At 44.0% G+C, this 25,465-nt stretch overlaps 1 protein-coding gene across 2 annotated transcripts in view; it reads right to left on the bottom strand.

The window, feature by feature from the left end:
• Nucleotides 1-25,465, bottom strand: part of NFATC4 (nuclear factor of activated T cells 4) — an 81,455-nt gene that overhangs the window by 33,475 nt on the left and 22,515 nt on the right. The window contains exons 1-3 of one of the 2 annotated variants that reach the window (XM_083145102.1): nucleotides 17,217-17,792; nucleotides 14,799-15,882; nucleotides 12,463-12,625 (exon numbers count right to left, since the gene is read on the bottom strand). In XM_083145102.1, coding sequence (XP_083001228.1) covers nucleotides 12,463-12,625; nucleotides 14,799-15,781 — 1,146 coding nt within the window. In that variant the 5' untranslated portion in view covers nucleotides 15,782-15,882; nucleotides 17,217-17,792. Of the gene's footprint in view, nucleotides 1-12,462; nucleotides 12,626-14,798; nucleotides 15,883-17,216; nucleotides 17,793-25,465 lie in introns of those variants that run through there. The other variant, XM_083145094.1, reaches the window with a different exon arrangement.

Here is a 25,465-nt window from a genome sequence, read left to right as displayed (position 1 = left end):
GTAGTTTAGTTTCTCTACCTACTAGGCTGCTATATTATTAATACTTAATTAATTTAATTATATATACAGGTCGAGTATCCCGTATCCGAGTATCCGTTATCCGAATTATTCCGAAATACGGACATTCCAGAAAGTGAAATTTTTTTTTTTTTTTGCTAAAAACTCACTGGGGACCTTTGTAACAGCATCACTGGGGACATGATATGTAACTGGCACTATATATGTGCAAGACAATGATTGCTTGGCATTCAAATTCAGTGCTGAGATAGTACACACATTTTGTTTCACGTTTTGAAACCTTGTTTTTTGAACAAATAAAATATATTTGTGTGTATTTTATGTGGTAATAAAATATATTTGTGTGTATATTATGTGTTTATACAGCATACATGCAAGACACTTCAAAATACATCATTGAAATATAAAAATATTCCGAAATACGGAATAATCCGTTATCCAAAATTTTCCTGGTCCCGAGCATTTTGGATACGGGATACTCAACCTGTAGTCCACTGGTGCTGCCTGCACTGAATACTGTGAATAGAGGTTGCCAGTATTATTTACTCAGTCCACTGTTGCCACTGGCAGTGCTACTGCCTAAGTGTACCTACCTAGTACAACTACATACTAGGCTGCTATATATAATTTAATTAAAAAATAATACTTGTGCTGCGTGGGACTGTAAAAAATAATTCCATGCTGCTGGTGCACTGACGTGTGCCACTGAGTGCCAAGCAGTACCTAATAATAAAATTAATTATTATAAATTCTGCTTGTGCCTAGTACTGCCGTATCTACCTGTCTGGTGCCTAGTACTGCCGTATCTACCTGTCTGGTCTGGGGCCCACTGCCTAATACTGCCATATCTACCTGTCTGGTCTGGGGCCCACTGCCTAATACTGCCGTATCTACCTGTCTGGTCTGGGGCCCACTGCCAATACTGCCGTATCTAACGTCTGGTGCCTAGTACTGCCGTAGCTACCTGTCTTGTGCCTAGTACTGCCGTATCTACCTGTATGGTGCCTAGTACTGCCGTATCTACTGCTGCAGTGCCACTCTTACATGAGCCACGTGTTTGTGCCTCACACTTGTGTGGTTTAGCATAGTTATCCAGCTACCTCGGCGCAACCTTTTGCCCTAAAAACAATATTGTGAGCTGTGAGGTGTTCAGAATAGACTGGAAATGAGTGGAAATTAATGTTATTGAGGTTAATATAGCGTAGGAGCAAATTCTGCGATTTTAGCAGTTTTTATGCTTTTTTAACAAAAAAATCAGAACCCAAAACCCAAAAAATCCAAACACAAAATGTTTAGGAAGTGTTTTGGCAAAACCCATTAGAACCCAAAACCTCAAGGTAAGCAGAACACAAAACACAAAACACGAAAAGTGGCCGGTGCACATCCCTAGTTATAAGAGGTGGATTTTTCACTAAACAACCTAGGCGCCTGTCTGAGGCCCACAAGGAACAAAGGGACCCCATAAAGAAATCCTGACCACCCAAAATGTTCCCAGAGGAACTCTGAAAGTCCCTTTGATGTTCTTTTATAGAATAAAAAAAGTGTGGATACACAAAATAGTTTGATCCACTGTGTACAGTTTATTTTAAATGTATCACTGGTATTAGGCCTTCTTCCAAAACAAAAAGCATTCTCTTTGTTTGGGGTACACTTAATCAATAAAACTTAACGTTTAATATTTCATATATTTTTTTTTTAATTGACATTAATTGATCACAAAAAAACACATACATAACACTTCCTGTATATACGTACAACACATACATTTGTGTATATTCTTGAATATAAAGTATATACTTCAATAATTATTTGATTAATCCACTGATAATTCAGTCATAAACAGTGACTGTAGACTGAAAGAGTATACCAAATTAATAGACAATTCTAATGCTAATAATAGAGTTCTCGGTACACTTCACTACGTCTGGTAAACCGCAAAAAAATTCATATTATTTCTAATGGGTCATGAGAGTGCTTTTTCTTCTTCAACTATACTTCCAATTACTCTCAGGGGAGCACCTCCATACAAACTCCTCTCGAGGCGCTTATACAAAAACGCATTGTGGATCTAATATTCATAGTTCTTAAATACTTTCCTTTTCAAATGGACATAACCATGTGCACTGCAGGGGGGCAGATTACATGTGCAGAGATAATTAGATTTGGGTGAGTTATTTTGTTTCTGTGCAGGGAAAATACTGACTGCTTTAATTTTTAAACTGCAATATCGATCTCACTTTGAAGAAAAACCCCACCCAAATCTAATTCTGTCTGCACATGTTACATCTGCCCCCCCGCCCCTGCAGTGCACATGGTTTTGTCCATTTGAGAAGGAATTTGCCTCTGAGAGTGAAACAGAATAAGGCCCAAGATGTCTATCAGTAGTAAGGTAGCATCAGGCATTATCAGGTGTTACAAGCAACAACCAATGTGACATACTGTGTAAATCAGCAAGGAGCTGGGGCTGCAGACGAAACCTCAGGTGGCTGTCTGTTGCCCATCACATGTAATGTACAGTAAGCAATACTAGAGGTGCAAGAAGAGCGGTGGGTAGGATCTAGTTTCTGATGGATCTTTTGAAGGTTTTTGGTAATCAAACAAGAATTAAAATTAAAACTGCAATTGGAAATGCATTAAATTGAAAAATGTTTCAGATAAATAAAAGAGAAAATTATGTTTTGCAATTGTTGGCAATAGAAAGTGTAAAGCTAGGTTCACACTTATACTTTGAACGGTTTATCGGATTCCGATGGTTCTGAACAACAAAATGTTTATCCAGCGCCATGGCGCTGACCATGGGCAGTATTCAATGAGGATAATTCGCCCTGTTTCACAGCGAATTTGTGCTATTTTCGCGTTGGAAGCTGATTTTTTGGGTCAGAAAGTGAATCACCCTATTCAACGTGCACTTCTCGCCGTGTCTCACCGTGTAGCAAATCGCCACCTTTTTTAAAATAAAGTTGTTGTTGTTTTACATTTGGTGTAAAAAAATCAGGAATTTTATTCTGAGAAGGGGCATGCTATTTTTATTCATGTGCTTATAATAAGCACATGAATATATATTTAATTTAAAAAATATATATTTTTTTACACATAGCAGCCAGCAGGGGGCCAGGAGCCGCTCATTAGATATTCATATATTCACTGCACCCGATCATTACATATGCACAATCGGGTGCAGTGAATACCCGGTCCCCTGCTGGCTCTCCCGGGGGGCAGCCTGTGCTGCCTGGCTCCCGGGGAGCCCACCTCCCCCCACATACATTCTGGGGCAGGCAGGGAGACTGATACCTGATAGGTACACACATTGCTTAGTGGGCAGATACAGTATGTGGGTAAGGATGATGGTGGAGAGTTAGTGGGTGATTTATAAAGGATGGGCTATGTGGCTGGATAAGCTAAGAGAGGCTTGTGGGAAAAGGTGAGTCCTTGCACATACAGATGGTGCCCTTCTCATTCAGCAGGGGTTTGAGGGTCAGGCGGCTTTGCATAGCTCAGCGCTGTGGAAAGCTGTCCACAAGGCCGATCATCTGCTGGTAATACAAGCAAATGAATGGCTTTCCTGGCGATGATGCGGGAGCGCGCATCACCACTCACCGCTCATCGGCAAACCGTACGCACTGGGCGACTTTGAGCTTTCAGCTCAGAATCACCCAGCGTGTATGGGCCTTTACCCCAAAGTGTCAATACAAACTGATAAAGTGGATGTAGTATGTGACTAGCAATTTGGTTCACAGTTATTCTCTGCTGGGGTCCCTGGCCAGCCATTTGCATCTCTTATAGTTTTTTCTTCTTAAAAAGTACAGACTTTTCATAGTGTGTTATAAACTACTGTTCAATGAGGAGAAATGAAGGTTATTAGTGCTGCTTCTAATTAATGCCACATGTAAACTTACCACAGCCTTCTCTATACAGAGTTTTGTCTATGTAATATGAAATGCAGATTTCCTATTTACATAGCTTATAGTCTATGTCTAAGCCACCATTTCACAAATCCTTTTAGTTAAAACTTGGAATTACATGAAAAATAAAAATTCCAAGTTAAAGTATACAGGCTCGCTGGCATGCCTCCCAACATTACCCTTTCCAGCAGGATAACTGCTCCTTTCCTGGATGCCGTTCATTTATGGGATTGCCATAACCTTTGTTTAAACACTTTGCTGATGAATTTACCTGTTCAAAACAGGTGACTGTAATCCTAATTTAAGAGGGCTGTCCTGGAACAGAGCATTTTTATCATTCCTGGAATGGATAATGTTACAAAGTATGCGCTGAGAACATTTCTTATAAATATATTATTTTTTCCTCTTCTTTCCACCTCTACTGACTACCCCATTGGACCATAATACCCTTAGCGGGAATCGTCTGCTTGTCATAGTTGCCTACCCTCTTGCATTCTGCTGTAGACTCCCTGAAATAGCAGCAATCTCCCTCATTAGTCTAGCAATCTCCCTCAGGTCACCTAGCCCACATTACACTGTTACATTTTGGGGAAAAAAGGAATAAGAGATAGATACATTTACATTGAATCATCAGCACCATTTCCTAGCACTTTACCAAGTATAGTAGCTCTTACTAACTGCTTTGGGGCTCATCTACATTTGCATATAAGTCATTTTAAAAGCTTCCTCTCAGATGTAGCAATGCACACCCATGCTTCTAGGTACCACATTCACTATCTCTTTTCACAATCTCTCCATATATGGAACTAGACACGCCCTTTGGGAGGAGCATGACACACCCCTTCAATGGGGCGCTTTGCAAAATTCTATTACCAACTCTAATCTCCCTGAAACTAGTTTTCTAAAGTAGGCAAGTATGACATGATTGCATGTAGCTGTGATTATGTAGGGCCACAGCCTAGTGCCCATATGATTGTTGTGGGAAGAGAGGTCTGCAGAAAAGCTTAATATCCGTAGGAGATAGATTGAGGTTAGATTGGGAGGTAAAGAAGAAAGAAAGTCATTTTAAAAGCTTCCTCTCAGATATAGCAGTACACATCCACGCTTCTAGGTGCCATGTTCACAATCTCTTTTCACAATCTCTCCATATATGGAACTAGACACGCAATTTGGGAGGAGCATGACACGCCCCCTCAATGGGGTGGTGTGCAAAATTCTACTACCAACTACAATCTCCTTGAAACTAGTTTTCAAAAGTAGGCAACTATTATGCTTATTATGTACCAGGACACCATACTTGACACAAGGCTCACAGCCCTACCAAAGACATCTATTGTACAATTAAATACATGACTCACTGTGGATCATCTATTTGCAGCCAAGCCTTTGCTCCATTCACACCAGTCTATTATCCCACTCGAGAGGAGATTCATCAAAGATTGGAGAGATATAGGGGGAAATTTACTAATATGAAAAACCTAGTTTTTCGTATTAGTATTTTCCCTACGACTGCATACGACTGTTTCAGTCGTATGCAAAGTCGTGTTCCGGAGGGGGATTTACAAAGCAGTCATATACGACTGCTTTGTAACCCTCCGATGTCGTAGGAATTCGTATTAGCAGCCGTATATACGGCTGCTAATATGAATTATTTGTAGGCAGTCTGCACGGATCAGTCAGATCCGTGCAGGCTGCAAGGTGTAAAAAAAAATTAAATAAATAAATAAATAAAAAAAAAAAACGGCGTGGGGTCCCCCCCACAGCTGAAACCAGCACCAGGCTGACAGAGGCTGGAGACGGTAATTAAAAATCAGGGAACCCGACAAATAGGGGTTCCCTGATTTTTAACAACCAGCCCCAGGCTCCTGCTCTGGGGCTGGTTCCCAAAATACGGGGGACAAAATGACTAGGGGTCCCCCGTATTTTAAGAACCAGCCCCAGGCAAAACCAGCCAGCAGGGTAATGCCACAGCCGGGGGGAGACTTTTTATGCAAGTCCCCCCGGCCAAAGCATTAACCCTACCGACCAGTCAGCCTGGCCAGGGGCCCTGGGGGAGTGGGGACCCCCCCAATAAAGGGGTCCCCCCCCCTCCAGGACTTACCTGACCAGGCTGAAGCCTGGTGCTGTCCTCGATGCCCCTGGGCGGTGGGCATCGAGCTGATAGCGGTGTAAAAAATAGAACAAACGATTGTTTTTTACTGTGGCACTACAAGTGCCAGCAAGCCTCCCCAGCAAGCTGGGACTTGAAAGAACCACAAGTCCCAGCCTGCTGGGCATTAAAGGGCCTGCTGGGTCTTGTAGTGCCACAGTAAAAAAAATAGTTAAATAAAACACACTGACACCCATTTTAAATAAAAGTTTAATACACACATTACACACATGCTGATACTTACCTATCTTGATCCCGTTGGTAGGTCGCTGGCTCCGGTGTCGGCGGCTCCGTGTCGGCGGCTCCGTGTCGGCAGCTCAGTGTCGGCGGCTCCGAGGTCGGCGTCCTGTCCGAGGATAATCCATGTTGGACCTGTGGAAGGAAATCCAACTCACCCAGGTCCTCCATGGATGGTCTTCTTTCTTCATCTGTCGACATCCAGGTCTTCTGACAGCTGCTGGCGACTTCCAGCAGCTGTCGGCATCTTCCGCGACGCTCCCCGGCTTTCAGAGCCGGAGAGAACCTTCCTCTTCGGCGTCTGGGCTCAGAATGAATTCTGGCCAATCAGGAGCCGCCTAGCGGCCAATCAGGAAAGGTCTTTCCTGATTGGCCGCTAGGCGGCTAGGCGGCTCCTGATTGGCCAGAATTCATTCTGAGCCCAGACGCCGAAGAGGAAGGATCTCTCCGGCTCTGAAAGCCGGGGAGCGTCGCGGGAGATGCCGGCAGCTGCTGGAAGTCGGCAGCAGCTGCCAGAAGACATGGATGTCGACAGATGAAGAAAGAAGACCATCCATGGAGGACCTGGGTGAGTTGGATTTCGTTCCACATGTCCAACATGGATTATCCTCGGACAGGACGCCGACCTCGGAGCCGCCGACACGGAGCCGCCGACACGGAGCCGCCGTCACGGAGCCGCCGACACAGATCCGCCGACACCGGAGCCAGCGACCTACCAACGGGATCAAGATAGGTAAGTATCAGTATGTGTGTAATGTGTGTATTAAACTTTTATTTAAAATGGGTGTCAGTGTGTTTTATTTAACTATTTTTTTTACTGTGGCACTACAAGACCCAGCGGGCCCTTTAATGCCCAGCAGGCTGGGACTTGTGGTTCTCCAAGTCCCAGCTTGCTGGGGAGGCTTGCTGGCACTTGTAGTGCCACAGTAAAAAACAATCGTTTGTTCTATTTTTTACACCGCTATCAGCTCGATGCCCACCGCCCAGGGGCATCGAGGACAGCACCAGGCTTCAGCCTGGTCAGGTAAGTCCTGGAGGGGGGGACCCCTTTATTGGGGGGATCCCCACTCCCCCAGGGCCCCTGGCCAGGCTGACTGGTCGGTAGGGTTAATGCTTTGGCCGGGGGGGACTTGCATAAAAAGTCTCCCCCCGGCTGTGGCATTACCCTGCTGGCTGGTTTTGCTTGGGGCTGGTTCTTAAAATACTGGGGACCCCTAGTCATTTTGTCCCCCGTATTTTGGGAACCAGCCCCAGAGCAGGAGCCTGGGGCTGGTTGTTTAAAATCAGGGAACCCCTATTTGTCGGGTTCCCTGATTTTTAATTACCGGCTCCAGCCTCTGTCAGCCTGGTGCTGGTTTCGGCTGTGGGGGGGACCCCACGCTGTTTTTTTTTAAATTTATTTAATTTTTCTATTTTTTTACACTGCAGCCTGCACGGATCTGACTTATCCGTGCAGCCTAAAACGCAAATAGAACAGGAAAATGGTGTTCTATTTTCCTGTCGTATTTGCGTGGGTGTTTTACACCACTAAGCAGCCGTATTATCAGTACGGCTGCTTAGTAAATCAGAAACCACCATTCTTTTGAATGGTGATTTCTGTCGTATCCTATCGATGGTGTAGACATTCGTATTTGTAAATACAAATACGAATGTTCCATCTTAAGGAATACGAATTGTTGTATTTTTGGGATTGAAAATCTCGAAAATACAAATTCGTAAAAAAAGGTGTATTTCTCCCTACGAATACACCTTTTTTCTACGAATCCATTTTGGTAAATGTCCCCCATAATGTGGAGAGTGATACAGTTCAAACCAATTAGCTCCCATTTGTCATTTTTCAAACCCAACCTGTAAAATTACAGTTAGGGGCTGGTTGGTTGGAACACTTTGGGGAAATTTACTAAGATGTGTATTCTACTTCACATGTGATGTTGCTATGGGCAACCAATCAGAATCTACTTCTTATTTATTTAGCACCCTCTAGAACATAGTAGACAGGATATGATTGGTTGCCAATAGCAACATCACATGTGAAGTAGAATAAACATCTTAGTAAATTTCCCGCTTTATCTCTCTCCAAGCTTTGGTAAATCTCCTCCTTTGAACCAAACTGCCTCTTACTGCAGAACAACTGCACGGCACATACTGTATATGAGTTTACTACACCATTACACCAAATCACTGATTGTCTTATTTTCCTGATTTTATTTCTCTCTTGCTCTTGCCATAGATTTTCACGTTGTCTTGCTGTTTCAAGGTCTGTATACATTAGACAATAAAATAAAATAGTTTAATGTGTATGTACAATTACATTAATGATACGCGCTCCGGGAGCACGACATGCAGGATGTCAGAGGATATCTCTAGCGAGAGCCACGGTGCGGAAATCCCCCTGCACTGCTGCTCCTCGTGGCCAGTATCGGCAAGTGTGTATGCACTTGAGTGAAGGGGCGTGACCTCACAACAAAACCCAGTCATCATGATTTTGGATGTGCGCCCAGTGCTCCTTGAGCAGCTGAGCAGTCCCTGGCCTCCCTGCGCCGTTAGATCATGTGCACATACGCATGGCATGTACACAGGATCACTTCCGGCTTTGCAGAGCAGAAGTTATCACAGGCATGTGGGTGGGACAGCATGACAGTGTCCAAATAGCAGGACTGTCGCGCTGGAATGCACATCAGTCTTTGCCCCAGTCGAGCTTAAAATCTATATTCCCTACTGCATATACAGAGAGGAGGCATTGACATCCCACTGGGTGACCGAAAAGGCAGCATGACCTAATTGAAAGGAGTTGAGAAATCTCCCATTTTCAGCGTTTACTGTATCCCCAGATACTGGAGGTGCTCCCAGACTTGGGGCTGCCTTAAGTGCAGTCACTTTGGTGTCACCAGTTCTTAGGGTGACACCCAGGTGCGGGCCGCATACAGCTAGTGATGCCACTGTATGTACAAACTTATACACACTAGGGAGCAGGGACGTAACTAGATATTCGTTGGCCCCATAGCAAAAGTTTTTAAGGGCCCCCTATTTAGCAGTTGATGATGACAAATGTATGTAAAACATATTACTTATTCAGTAAGATGGGCCCCCTTCAGCTCTGGGCCCCATAGCAGCTGCACCCTTTGCACCTATGGTAGTTATGCCCTTGCTAGGGAGGCAATTAACCTAACAGTATATTTTTGGATTGTGGGAGGGACAGAGTTGGAATTCTAACCTACAGTAATGCATAGTTTAAAGTTATACTAGTGTCAACACAGTTAAAATGCTGTAAATACCATTACCACCACATCTGCATTTTCTGAGCAACAGTATGTCTACAATGTTTCATCTTGTTACCAATCTCCCAGGCTGAGAAGTGTAGATTTTGTGTATTATTGTGCCTATCTTGTTGCTGTGAGGAACTCCTTACATCAACCCTGCGTAATGGGCCTAATTCAGTACTGCTCACTAAGCAGTTGTCGTTTGCTGCATAGCAAGAGGCTCAACGCCACCTGTCCGAAGGCCCCCCGTGCGGCGGCACATCCACCCCTGTATGTGAACACATCCCCTCGCATGCGACCAAAGAGAAGAGAAATCATTCGATGGTTGCCGACCATCAAATGATTTCTCTCCCCATCAGAAATAAAAGTCAACATGGAAAAAGGTTGGCATGAGTTTTTCATTTTTTGGGGTTTCTATGTCGACATAGATCAACATGGACAACGTATTAGTGTACCGCGTCACGATTCGCTCGCCATGCTATTTTCCCTCTATTTACTGGTAAAGTATAAAAAAAGACTAAAAAAAATCGAAAAACTAAGGTCGACCTATTTCCATGTCCACCTTTTGCGTGCGTCGACCTCTTGTTGATGCAACCTTATCAGGTGTCAACCTTTTGTCTGACCAATAGTGGTCAACCCATTGATTGTCAACCTTTTTCTGTCGACCTAACGACCATATCCTGTCTAAATTAGGCCTTAAATCTGAAATCTTAAGATATATTTCCTTCTGGTTATATTCTCTTGTTATTTAGGTGCTGGATTTGCTAAAACGCTTGCTAGTTTATTTGTCCTTCCTTGAATTTGTCTTTCCGTCTCTCAATAAATCTTTTACGTCTCTTTTGACTTTATACTGTACTGTATCTGTTCCCAGTAGTGAGGATGGGAGGAAATGGTTTCAATATTTCATGAGCTTTCAAGCGTGACTGTATTATTGCACAATATATACAGTAGTAAACACATACCTACAGAGAATGACTTCTACAAGTTGCAGAACTGCACATTCATGTACTGTAATCACTTATCACACAGATAGAAACATGTGCAGGTTTATATAGAATATATACTAAATATAAACCGAAACTACTAGCAATACGCATAAATTACTTTCAAGTATATATGTGTTTATCAAGACAGTTTGATTGTGTAAGCAACATAAATAGACAATTTTAACCCCTTTGCTTCAGGAGATGAGCGGGGCTTGTCCTGTGGCTATACATCCAGACTGCAGAGGTGGAGCCCATCTCTTCCTTTGCAAGGAAGGCCAGTACACATGCCGAAGAAAAATACAATTAATTATAATTATGTAGAGGAGGTACTTTTAAATCCCTCTTTCTCCCCAATTTCAACATGTAGAATGATGGGGACAACCTTGTTTTTCTTTCTTTTAAACAATGTACCCACATAGAATCAAATATCTGCTTATCACACTGATACCAGACAATGGGGCAGATGTATGAACTTGCATTATGGGAAGAAGGGGTATCAGTGTATGTTATATGTACTTACTGATACCGCTTCTCCCCGATGTAAGACAGAGCCATTGTTCATTAATGACAGGGTCACATCTAAAAGATAGCAGGCCACTATGCAGGGAAAATGTATGAACGTTCAGCAATGCTGACCGTTCCGCTCTTTGCAGCTATTGACTTCGAGAGCTGCAGGGTGGCGATGCCCTATCCCCAGAGCAGGGACTGCGCCATCCTTGCTGCTGGCTCTGGGCTGCGCAGGAGATCTTGCATTAGTCACGAGATCTCGGACATGCCCAGTGCATCGACTTTGACAGCTGCAGGGTGGCCATTCCCTATCCCCACAGCAGGGATAGCACTGTCTTTGATGCTGGCTCAGGGCTGCGCAGGAGATCTTGCATTAGTCATGAGTTCTCGGACATGCCCAGTGCATTGACTTTGACAGCTGCAGGGTGGCCATTCCCTATCCCCACAGCAGGGATAGCACTGTCCTTGCTGCTGGCTCCGGGCTGCCCAGGAGATCTTACATGAGTAGCGAGATCTTCCGCATGCCCAGTGCATTGACTTCGACAGCTGCATGGTGGTGATGCCCTATCCCCACAGCAGGGATAGCACTGTCCTTGCTGCTGGCTCAGGGCTGCGCAGGAGATCTTGCATGAGTAGTGAGATCTCGGACATGCCCGTTGCAACCGACCCCATGAGCTGATGCCCTGTATGCTCCAGGGAACATCGCCAAAAGTTTTAAGCTCACCACTTTGGCAAACAAGATGTTAATGCATTGGGTTGATATCCCTTACTGCTTCGCCTCATTAACGAGGTAAAGCATACCTCCCAACTTGTGTCCGGATGAAATAGGGACACTCGCGCGGCGAAGCCGCGGGAGCGTCCGAAAAGGGGGCGGGGCGTATGCAAATGAGGGCGCGGCTTATGCTAATTAGCCGCGACCTCATTTTCATACGAGAATAGACGCTGTGCGCATGCGCACAGCGTCTATTCTACTAGATTGGGGGGTCTCCCAACTGCCACCCCCCGCAGCGGGACAATGCCTGCCGCGGGTGGGACGTCGGGACAGGACCCGAAAATCGGGACTGTCCCGACGGAATCGTGACAGTTGGGAGGTATGGTAAAGCAGGAACTGTTATAGCAGCGCTCTAGATTTTTTGTTTACGTGTATATTATTGTTTAAGTGTATTTTACTGAATTACTCTTTGTACTATGCTGTGTTTTGATGTATGTAAAGCACCTTGAGTCCTGCTGGAGAAAGAACATTCTATAAATAAGATTGTTATTAGCAGTAGTATAATTTGTGTGGGTACCGCATAACAAAATCTTTGATATTGATGTTGAAAAGTGCAGAGCACAAATGTGAGGAAGGGTGAGAAAATCCTCAGCAACAATGGGATTAATAGGCTCTAAAATGTGAGTGTTACCTTGACCACAGGATGTCCCCCAGGTGAAGCCTTCACTGCCCCTCGACTTCCTTCTGTTTCATAATGAGCTCGATGATGGGTTCTTGGTTGTACCTCTATTCTCAGTTCTAGACCCTCATACTGGCAGGGTAATGGCCAGTCGAGAGGCGGCAGAGACGATGATCTGAATAACAAGAACATTATTTTGGTTTGGTATAAATCACATTTAAATAAAATGATGTCAATTAAAATAAAATGTATTCAAATATAACTAAAATGATACCTTTTACTAAAAAAATCCAAATGATCCCTTAATTCTCTAGGCTGGCTATTGTATCTAGGACCAAACCTAGGAAAACACCTCACCCAAGTCACTATGGCGGTTTTTACCTATGGGCTGCAGCCCTCCCAGGATTAGTGAAGCCAGAGGATTTACTGGGACTGGCTATGACTTCCTATTGGGAGTCCTACCTGTCAGTCACCAGCATGACAGGTGTTCCCTCCCTCTGGGATTGCCAGTCTGTGCTGTGATAGGCAGAGTGCTGGCTTCCTGTAGAATGGGCATGGGAACCTGGCGGCGGGGACCAGTGGGGAGCAGCTCATGGACAGCAGCAGCCACTGCCTGTGAACCTGGCGCAGACACACTGAGCAGCCCCAATCCTACTCACAAGTAGGAGCCACCGCTGACTATGATGCTATACCTACAGTATGCACCATTTATTTATATAAGCTTTTCAATAATATTTGAGAGTAATCTCATTAAAATTGATGCAAAATATTATTCTTAGGTCTAGACCTAGGTCTTGTACTAGAAACATTGGTCACAATAGGATCCTAGTTCAGTGAGGTTCCAATTCTGACCACTGTGCACTTAGGCCCTCATTCTGGTTGGCACGCAAAGCAGCGTTATTTCGCTGGTCTTGCGAGTTTTGTAGCGCCGCCCACCATTCGCCTGAGGCTATTGTCATATTTTCCCCGCAGTGATGCAAATGGATGATTTGCATATACATCCATTCGCAGCCTTGCGTGTGTGCCCGAAATCATTTGATGGTCGCTTACAGAGAAGACCTGCATGTGCTCATATTGGCTTATGCGCATATCTTCTACATCGGTCTCCGTTGCGAATTCGCAATGGGGCCAACCGATTAGAACAAGGCCAAACTGTATGCGTGTAAAGTCATTATTTGGAATATTACATATTTTATCATACTGTATTGAGCTTTTAAATATATAATTATATACAAAACATGTACACATGATAAAATGCATTATATTTACTTTTATTAAAGTTGAACTACCCCTAACCCCCCAAGGATATGAAGTTTAAAATCTTCACACCTCTTATTGCAGAGGAAAATCAAACAACATAACACACATCTACCAATTTACGTAACTGGGCAGAGTGGAGGGGGCTTAAAGTCCACAGCTTAAGTCCACCCCACTCTGCCCAGGGAATTGACAGGGAGGTAAGATGCACATACAGTAGATGATCCTTCTTATGTGCTTGCTATGGGAAAATTGGGGACAAGTTACTGTGGAGGTTGTGAAATCAATCTGCACCTAGGATGGGACTGGTGCAATTTTTTTTGCCAACTGATCAGGCCAGGCATCCCAGTCCATGCACATGGGATTGGTGCAATTTTATATTATGCCAATAAAGCAGGCAGGGCATCTCAGTCCCTCACATTCCTACACACGTCTATACACTAGGAAAGAGCTTGTAGTGGTATTAGCATAAAGTCACCGAGGTTGGATTGGTAAAAAAGACACATATGGACACTGTTGCATGCAACACCCCCCCCAAACCTCCTCCCACTGATTATCTTCTCCCACTCCATCTCTCTCTTTTTCTGCCTAGTGTGTGCCTGAATGGGCAAAACATCTACAGTACATTCTGTGTCTCTGCATGCTGTGATTCTGGACTTGCCGCTATTGGTGCCTCAAGGCAGGCGCAATATCTCCATCTGAACTTGGTCTCTGTGGTGGTGGCTCTACATTGGAGAATGCAACTGTCACACACTAATAAATATGTCCACCATTTTTCTATACACTTCAGAACACCTGACAATTACATCCCAAGAATGCCCATTGCAGTTCCATTTCAGATACCATCTGAGCCATGCACAACAGCCACTTAGGGTAACGTGTACACTGACAAGGTTTTCTGGATTTTCTATAATGCCAGAAGATAATAATCACAGTACTACCTGAACATTGGCATAGTATGCAGTTTGCGCACACCTCTGAGTCATGCTCTAGGTATGATGTGTAAGCAAATATGATGACATCATTCATTTAAACAGTCAACTTGACATACAGTATATAGCGATATATAGAGTATGAATCTTTGAGATTACCTGAAAACTGGGCTTTGCCCTCCAACTCTTGCTTTGGACCAGGCTAAAGCTGAAGGCACAGCTAAATAATCCATTCCCACATTTTCTTTTCTGCTCTGCGGGAACATTCCAGCATTCTCATCACTTGCACACACCGGTGCTGCTGATGAAAACGTTTTCACAGGACTTGTGGCTTCCTCAGACCTAACAGGTGCTACACTTTGTTCTGCTGAGGTTCTTCTAGCCTTTTGTGGAATGTTATCTCCTCTTTCCAGTGAATTAGATATTGTTTGTTGGCTATGCTCAGAGGGATTGGGAGAAGCCTCGACTTCTGAAGTGAGGTTTTCCTCCCCCAAGCTTCCCCTGCGTGAGGGAGAAGGTGAGTTGGTTTGGCGTATACCATCCTCATTTGAGTTGGAATATCTCCTCTTACCGCAAGGTGAGGTAGGCCTTGAAACTTGGCCTGACGCATATGGTGACAATAACTCTTCACGGGAATGTGGAGGACCTGATATTGGGCCAGTTGGCCAAAATTCATCATTTTGACCACCCCAAGGTTTTGGGGAGCCCCTTGGGGAACCAAGTGGAGAAGCTAATGTGAATCGTGAGGCAGCTTCATTAAGCTCTCGTTCAACTTCTTCACACATTTGTCCAAGAGAGTCACATGAAGAAGCCTCAGAGGAAAGAAAACTCCATGAAGAATGGCTACTTGCTGGGCTAGGGCTAAGGAAAGAGTCCCGATAGCAAAATGGATCTGGAGGGAGAAACAGTTGATCACGTTGTGGTCTGTCATCCCAAATATCACTAATAGCTTGCTCTTCCTGTTCTCCGTCACTGTTTGAAGGCGAATCACTTGTGATACGTATGCTAGGACATTCTAGGAAACGCGATCCTCCTAGTGGAATGAAACGGGATGGTTGGCTGATGAATGTTCCATTTAGATCATGATCTGAGGCCCGTCTGGGAGGTGGTGAGTGCATGCCGGCCCTAGTAACACATGCCATTCCGCCACCTAATTCACCAGTGACACAGCTATTGGGTTGATTAAGGGTCAGGGTGTCTGAGGTCACATCATTGCTTAGCAAATGGTCATCAGATTCCAGATCTGCAATGACATTAATAAAACATCAAAGTTACAGTATAAATAGAAACATTGAAAACTTGAAATCTGTGCTAATCTTATATGACTTTCCAAGCTATATAGCCTGGCATAATATTGGTGACTTTGCCTGGGTCAACCTGTGCTGAATTTCTTTTACAGTTTGTACAATTGTAGACTTCTGAAATGAAATACTTATTGCAGGAGATTCTACACACTGTACTTTACTTTAATATACTGTAAAAAAAGAATTACCCTGTCCCTTTTGATGTTCAGAGGCTAAACTATATCCCACAGCTGTGTACGTATTAGGACAAAGAGCTCTGTGTTCTGAGATGTTAAAACGATGGTTGACAGTTTATTTTCACATGATATCACAATAAACCAAATATAGATTACTGAGCTTCATTTCCTGGGAGCATACGACTCGAAATTATGTGTCATATTGTCCATGCTCCTTATTCTAGGGATACAGGGAGCTCTCTAATTTACAGAGATGATATATCATCCCTGTATTGTGTCCCTCTAAAAGAAAGCAATTAAAGTCTTTTACTTTCATTCCAGGGAAGAGACAAGAAAAGGAGATACAATCATAAGAGGCAGGAAGGAGAATGTTTGAACAGCTTCCGCGAGAGAAAGGAGGGGACGGTACAGAGGATACATATCCTGAGGGTGGGGAAATACAGACCATCGAAAACTGTTTAATAAGCATTTTTTATTTTTTGGACGTTCAGTGTAGTGTATTAAACTGGAAATGCATGCTGCAATCTGATTGTTTTGCATCCAAATGTTAATGAGTAAACACAAGAATACGAAACACTATTGTTTTAAGCTCCGTACACACGGAGCAATATGATTGCTGGCAATATATTGCTCAGCAATCATATTGCTCAGTGTCTCCTTTTCATCAGCAACCAGAGATGGTTGCTGATGAAAAGGGGATACTGCTGGGGGAAGCTGGGGACACAGAGGTTTGCCGGGAAGACGCTGGTCCTGCGACCAGCGACCATTGCAAGGCTCCTTATGCATGTGTATATGACCATATCCTCTGCGATTCTTGCTAGAATTGCACCATGTGTACAGGGCTTAACAGTACAAAACCTAGGAGCTGCAAAAAATCTATATTAATAACGTGTCACCTAACACATCAGCATTCTCATTCTCATGTGCTCATAGACATACGCCTGCTGAATGGTATTAAGAAGAGAATTCCAAAATTGTCTTAATACAATATCCAATAAAAATCTATTTCATTATAATCCAGTGTATATATTTATTAGTACGGTACATACTGTGTTTCCCCATACAAAGCATGCAGAAAATAGGATTTTAGTACCTACCAGTAATATTTTTACTCTGAATCCACAGGGGCCACTGGAGATCGTTATAATGGGTATAGAGGAGTGGTTAGTGGGAGCTGGGCACTTACTAATATTAAGAGAGTACTGTTCCTGATCCTCTTTTACCCCTCAACCCCCATGTAGGAAAATGTAGACCAAGAAGAGACGGGTAGAGATAGGCAAAGGAATCACATGCATGTTAATGGATCAAGAAACTGGCAGGTGACACAGAGCAGGTAGGGTGTCCAGTGGCCCCTGTGGAGCCAGAGAAATGGATTTACCTCCAGCAGGGGCCACTGGAGGGACAGCTCTGAGGATCCTGCAACACCAAAAGGCAAAGTTGAGCAGGTAAAGAAGCAAAAGTGGCAAACTTATAGATTAAGACCATGTTGCTGCCCATGATAGAACCACTGATCAGGTGGAATGTGCAGACAGTGAAGGAGGAAGTGGCCAGGGGCGGATTGGTCTGGCGGGAAACCGGGCCATTTCCCGGTGGGCCGGCCCAGTACATACAGAACCGGGCCGCTCTCCCCCTTGGCTGGGCCATGGACTGCAGGATCGTGATGTTAGCGGCCGCAGCACTTCCCCAAACAAAAATGGCTTCTGACAGTAGTAAAAATGGCCGCGGGAGGGCTGCTGCGCACGCGCGGCCGCAGCAGCTCCTTCCGCGGAGCTTTGCAATGTGTGTGCGCTCGTCGGGTCAGTCCTGCTCTGCCCACCGGCCTGCTGTCATTTAGCTTAGTTTATTTAATTAGTCTAATTATGCCTTGTCTGTGGCCCGCCCACTCAGTGCAAGATAATGCCGCCCCCTTACCATGTCATATCACTTACTCCAGTCCCCCCCCCCCCTCCGTAGACTTACTAACGTCATTACACTGCGCCTGTCCTTCCTTCTTGTGTTCCTGCCTCTTCCTGGCATCGAGGAGCAGGGAGAGAGGACTCGAGGAGCAATCAGAGTGGCCTGAAGATAGCAGAGAGCTGAGTTTGAGCGAAGGGGAAACAGTAAAGCTGTGGTGTGTTTCAGCACTGGCTGCTGGATGTCCAGGGATCCAGCAAGCCCACGGAGATCAGCTTGCACGACGTTGGACCAATCAGAGCTTCTCACACGAGGTTAGTAGTTTCACTTTCATAGCAGCCAGGGAAAGCAGGCAGCATGGCTTCAGCAGGAGGAGCTGTGCCATCCCCAGCATAGCAGAAAAGAACATTTTCCCTGGAGCTGTGTGAGCTGTCAAAACACTGGTCTCCACCTCTCTGCCCCTGGTCTCTCTCTTTCTCTCACCCCCCCCCCCCCTGGTCTCTCTCTCTCTCTCCCCCCCCCCCGGACTCTCTCTCTCTTCCCCCCCCCCCCCCCCCTGGCCTCTCTCTCTTTCTCCCCTGGTCGGTCTCTCTCTCTCTCCCTGGTGTGTGTGTCTCTCTCTCTCCCTGGTGTGTCTCTCTCTGTCTCTTTCCCTGTTGTCTCTGTCTCTTTCCCTGGTGTGTGTCTCTCTCTCTCCTGTCTCTGTCTCTCTCCTGTCTCTGTCTCTCTCCTGTCTCTCTCTCTCTCTCTCTCTCCTGTCTCTCTCTCTCTCTCTCTCTCTCTCTCCTGTCTCTCTCTCTCCTGTCTCTCTCTCTCTCTCCTGTCTCTGCCTCTCTCTCTCTGTTCTCTCTCTTTCCCTGTTCTGTCTATCTTTCCCTGGTCTCTCTCTTTCTCTGGTCTCTCTCTCTCTCTCTTTCTTCCCAGTCTGTCTATCTGGTCTGTCTCTCTAGCTCTCTCTGGTTTATATGTCTCTCTCTCGTTCCCTGTTATGTCTCTGGTCTCTCTCCCTCTGTCTCTCTCTCTCCCTCTGTCTCTCTCTCTCCCTCTGTCTCTCTCTCTGTTCTGTCTCTCCCTCTGTCTCTCTCTCTGTTCTGTCTCTCTCTCTGTCTCTCTCTCTGATCTCTCTCCCTGTTCTGTCTCTCTTTCTCTGGTCTCTCTCTCTTCCCAGTCTGTCTATCTGGTCTATCTCTCTAGCTCTCTCTCTGGTTTGTATGTCTCTCTCTCCCTGTTCTGTCTCTTTCTCTGGTCTCTCTCTCTCTCTCTCCCCAGTCTGTCTCTTTATCTGGTCTGTCTCTCTATCTCTCTCCCTGGTCTGTATGTCTCTCTCTCTCCGGTCTCTTTCCCCAGTCTGTCTCTCTCTCTTTGAATAAACCAACCTAGGCGCGTGAAAGAAAGAAATAATTATTGTATAGGAATCTATAGGTACAATAATTTGTATCTACAAATCCTAGGCTCACTGCAGCTATCTGTGTGGGTTACCCACATAAAGGTGAGAATAATGTGTGGGAAAAAAGGACTGCGCAAGTGTGCCCTGGGTTTGTGGATCAAAATAAATTATATTGCCATGCAATGATATTAATAAAATTTTTAATGTAAATTAAACATATATAATGCCCAGCGAACCAGGAGAAAATATATATACACTGATAATATATTTAAAATTTGTATTAAAAACAAAGAAAGGTTTAGAATCTTTAAATTAAACTTTAGATGGACTGACCACTACCTATCTGGTCCTATCTCCATCGCAATATTTCAAGGAAAACCCATTTATATCCATTATTGTTATTCATCATTGTTTTAATATTAGTACGTCTTTATAATCTATATGGTTTGTATTATTTACAATTTTATTTATATATGTTTAATTTACATAATTTTTTTTTTATTAATATCATTGCATTGCAATATAATTATATATTTTGATCCACAAACCCAGGGCACATGATTGTCTCTCTCCCTTTCCCTAGTCTGTCTCTTTCTGCCCCTGGTCTCTCTTTCTCTTTCTGCCCCTGGTCTCTCTCTTTCTCTCTCTGTCCTTGGTCTCTCCCTCAGGTCTTTCTCACAGTCGCCAGGAAAAATACATATCATATAATGTTTGTATATATGGGGGTCCCAGAGATTTCAGAGTACTATGCCCAAGATTTCTGTTGCCAGCCCTGACGGCAGGACACGGCGGGACACCATGCAAGCACTGCCGGCAGGTGACTGACCGTGGAGGCTACCGCCGCTGATCTGCACAGCCTGCCTGCCATACGTTCCGTGAGGCCATGGAGGGACAGGACATGGAGAAACAGTGCTGGGGGTGGAAAAGCACATGGTGGAACAGTGCCCAGAGCGATGAGTCCACTTGCATTATGTTTAAGGGGTACTGGTAGGGGCAATATGCATAAGGGGGCATTATGTATATGGGCATTACATTGTGTGGCATAATATGTAATGGGCATTATGGTGTGTATCATCATGAGTAAGGGGCATGACGGTGTGTGGCATGATGGCGTGCCGATTGGATACTCTGCACAGTAAAAAAGTGAAGTGTCTGCAAATGAAGAGGTACTTAGGGGGAAATTTACTAAGATGTGTATTCTACTTCACATGTGATGTTGCTATGGGCAACCAATCAGAATCCAATTTATTTAGCACCCTCTCGAAGATAGTAGACAGGATCTGATAGGTTGCCCATAGCAATATCACATGTGAAGTAGAATACACATCGTAGTAAATTTCCCCCTTTATGTGCAATATTACTGGATGCTGTTTGATAACTTGCCATAGTGTTCTTGCACATAGTATTATACAAATTTAAATGAAATATCACAATTGTAATCACATTCACACTGCATTGATGGCTTATAAAGGGCATGTGAAGGATCTATAAGGGTCATGTGGAAGCATCTAATGGCATATACTGTAATACACATGTAGGGTGACATGTATTAGGATGCAATTTTTTGTAAGGGCACGAAATCGCATGTTTTAAAATCACACATTTTTTGCCCAATTTTCAAATGTAAGAGAATGTTGTTTTAGGAGTAGAAATGGAATTCACATGTGATTTTGTGCAATTTTTGGTCATGAAAATGTGCAATTTCTTTCCTTGTTCCGAAAATACGGGGGACAACAAAAAAAAAACATAGGTATCCTCTGTATTTAGGAAACCAGCACCAGACTCTTGTACCACTCATGGTTACAAAATATGGGGGACAAAAGACCTAGGCGTCCCCCGTATTTTGGAACCTAAACCAGGCTCCAACATCCAATTATTAAACTTATTAAGCAATTTATAAAAATATATATATATACTGTGGATTAGAAGTTTACAGTTTGCTGCACTTATGCAACCTACATGGTGGTACCCATATGTATAAGATTCCAGGAAAACAAAGTTTCCCTTTTGAGAAAGCTCATGCTTTTGAGAAGAAAGTATTTTTCCCATCAGCAGATCCCGCCCCCTATTAGGGCTGCTTCCAGAAATTTCCCGGGCTGGTTTTCTAACCCAGTCCGCCCCTGGAAGTGGCTTATATGAATAGACATAAGCCTGCTGAATGGTAAGCCTGATCCACCTAGTCAATATCTTCTTAGAAGAGGGCATCCTTGATGAATAGCATCGAACAGGATAAAGAAATAATCAGTCTTATGTAATGATGGTGTTCTAGACACATAACATCCAGTGTCAAAAAATTACCTGAAGATCCTGTAATGGAGGATTCCTGATTGGTTGAGTCACATGAAAGGCTGAAACCACCTTAGGAACGAAAGAGGCCTGCATAGGCAGTTCAGCCCAATCTTCGTGAAAGATCAAATAAGGGGATTTCCAGGACAGTTTGGACACCCGTCGTGCTGAAGCCAAAGTGAGTAGAATCGCTGTCCAAGAAAGGTATTTCAGGTCAAACTCTTCCAATGATTCAAAAGTTGTTTATTGTAAAATACAAAACCAAATTAGGGTCCCATGACGCAGTAGGAGGGACAAAAGGAGACTGGACTCTAACAATCCCCTTTTGAAAAGGCTGTACTTACGGCACAAGTACTCAGGGGAGCACCTCCACTAGAGTAACTGATACAGCTGTATCAAATTTTATAATTGTGGATCCAACTACATCTTTCAAGTAATATTTCCCTCTACTATTGTGGACAAATACTAAATGTGCAAACCTGTGCTTGGGTACAACCCCATATTCCCCTCTTCCCAATTCATACCCTTCTGGCACAAGTGCCAACCGTTGTTGGAATAAAACAGAAAGGAATTAAATCTGGACCTTAAAGGATGCCTGCCAGAGACCCGCATCTAAAACTGCCTCCAAGAACAGCAACAGGCAAGGTAAATGAAAAACCATGCCCCATAGACTCTCCAAATCTGATGGTAATGGGCAGCCAAAACTTGCTTTCTAGTCCACATCATAGTAGGGAGTTTGGAATTCCTCTATCATTTAGGACAGTGGTTTCAATGGCCACCCCATCAAACAAAGCTGCTGTAAATTTTTACGGGCGAGTGATCCCTGCTGCAGGTCTGGACGTAGAGGCAGAGGCCAAGGGTCCTCTACCAGAAGAAGTTTTAGGTCAGAGAACCAGCTTCTCCACGGGCAATGTGGTGCCACCAGAATTGCCGTGACGGATTCCCGCTTTATTCGCTTGAGGACCCGACCGAGAAGTGGAAGGGGAGGAAAGAGATACACCATCATGTATCACCAAAGGATCACAAGAGCTTCCAGCTTGACTGCTGCTGGATCCCTGGTCTGGGACATATACCTTGGTTACTGATGATTGTGATTTGATGCCATGAGATCCACCTGAGGCCTGCAGTGCTAATAGCCATTCCCTACTTTTCAAGGACAGAATAATCTGTATAATTAGCCCCCTTATTAATCAGTTATTTCTGTGAATAACTGATGTTAATTAATAACTGATGTTAATTAACATGCCAAAAAAGCAGAATTAGACGTCACAGTCTAAAGCCCTGTACACATGGGGTGATGGGGGAGCCGTTGCTGAGCAACAAGTGTAAGTACAGATCACTCAGCACACATCGTTGCATACCCGCGATGCACCCGTGATGTGTACTGAGGGATCCATGTGGAGCAGCATTTTGCCTATGCTAACAGATAGGATGCATTGTCTATCACTGCGGGCGATGGCGAAGTGCCGGACCGCGCATCACCATTGCTATACCCTGTACATATGGAGCAGTCCGGGCTTACTTTCTAAGCCACCTGACTAGAAAGTCATTACTCACACATCACCCTGTGTGTACGGGCTTTTAGAGCTGATTGTGTGTGCCAGAAAAAGATATTGGAGCACATAATATAGAATATAATAATGCATTGTGTGCTAGTGAGCAGTATGAGAGGTTTAATGCTGAGGTACCTACTGGAGAAAGAACAGTATATAAATAAGTATATTACTATAATTATTATTATTATTGAAGTAGTACACCATATGATAAATGAGTGAGCTGTTGAAAAGGACTGTTGGAGGGGGGGAATGAATGTTCATTGACCTTCATGGCAGGCAGAAATGTTTCCGCACAGACACTCTGAGATCCCTCCCCCATAGCCCCATAAAGTTATCCAGAAGTTCAGGGACATGTGTACCTAATTACACCCCCCCCAACCCAAATACGCCAGCCGAAATCACCGTCACCACGGCAACGCTCGCCTGCCAAACCTCTGAGGGACTAACTTGTACCACATGTTTGAATATCTAAATAAGAATGATATTTTAAACAAGTTAGAGAGGGAGGGCGGGAAGATAGCTATGGAAACAGAGAGAAGTAGAACGAGAGAAGGAGACCATAACACACAGTAGATGCATACTGTAGTAGTAATTGCATGAGGTAGATAATTACGCTGAATAAATGGAAGAAGCAGATGATAGAGATATTTGGAGTTACAGACGCTGGACATATGTGAAAGGAAAAGAACGTGTATAAAATGAATAAGACTTGAAAAGAAACAAGGCACAGAGGAAAATAAAGAAATGACATGAGAGAAAAATAAAGAGACGATGAGGGGGTGGGCAGCTGAGAAGTCACAGAGATGGTGAACTGTTTACAGTAAAAAAGAAGCGTGAGGCAGGATTAACTGTTTCACTGCAAAAGAGTTAGATCGGAGACAACGACAGAGAATGTCATAATAGGGGAAGTTGGGATAACATTTCCTTATAGCATAGGTAGGCAGTCTGCGGCTCATTAGCTCTTGCAGAACTACATGTTACAGCATGGCTTGCCTGAACTTCTACAGCAGCTGGCGAGTCACAGGTTTAAAAATCTGTTTTAGATTACTGTAAAACATATCCAATTTTTCTTGAATTATAGTTACATACATAGAAACTAGCACACCCCAGCAGACATCCGGAAACAAATTAGCATAAAACAAGCACCACAAAGCACTAAAAGTTGCAATAAAAACAAGGTGGATCTAATTATATTTTAGAGGAGCCAAACTATTAATGGGAAAGAGGGATCTGAGTCTGCTATCCTGGCAAAAGAGAGACAGATGGGCGGGTTATATTTCTAGAACAACACTATACGATTGTGTAATAGAGCACACAATGTGATGTATGTATGTATGTATGTATGTATGCAGCAAAATGCAACAATGTATTTTTTTCTGTCATCCAACACTTGGCTACCCCCAGCTGTGAGAATCAACTGTGCACCAACATTCTGCTCCCAGCTGCGGGAGGGTATTGCTGCTGTGCTGTGCTGGTACCTCCTTCAAGCGCTCCCTCAAAACCCACTTTTTTCGACTAGCCTATCCCTCCTCCTAACCTCTTTTGATCCTCCTATCCTGCCTCCGTTCCCCTCCGTTCCTACTTATCCTATTGTATTTCGTTCGTCCACCCACCTATTTTTAGTATGTTAACTCTTATGAGCAGGGCCCTTCTTCCTTACGTACTCACCCTACCTCATTACCTCACCTGTCCTGTTCTTCCCTTCCTCTACTTCATCTCCAGTCTCCTTGACAATTTTGACACCTACTTCTGAACTGATGCTGATTTTAGTTCGACCAGCTATACCCCTATTTATACTGTATCTTTCAACACACCCTGTACGTTACCTTGTAATTTGTTTTTTTGTTTGCTATGTACGGCGCTGCGGACACTTTGCGGCGCCTTATAAATAAACGTACTACTACTACTACTACCCTGGCTAATCCTTCCCAACTCCTTACTCTGGATCATAACTGCTAGGCAATGGGTAGAGCGCTGAAGCAGGACTCTGGGCTTAACGCATGACATGGATTAGAACTTTAGAAGGACCTTGGCAGTAAATATGTTATTGTTCAATAGTTGTTTTAAAAAGTATAACACAGAAAGGTACAGTAGCAATGTTGCACACATACCGTTTGCATGGGCTTCAAGCTGTTTTCCAGTGTTATATCTATAATGGATGCAGAGTGTGCAGTGCCAACGCCGCACATACTGCGCACATAGGGGGACAATTACTAAGATGTGT

The sequence above is a fragment of the Crinia signifera genome, chromosome 1 (genome assembly GCF_055691185.1).
Source record: "Crinia signifera chromosome 1, ASM5569118v1, whole genome shotgun sequence".
Classification (NCBI taxonomy): Eukaryota; Metazoa; Chordata; class Amphibia; order Anura; family Myobatrachidae; genus Crinia; species Crinia signifera.
This window is presented reverse-complemented; position numbering and strand designations above follow the sequence as displayed.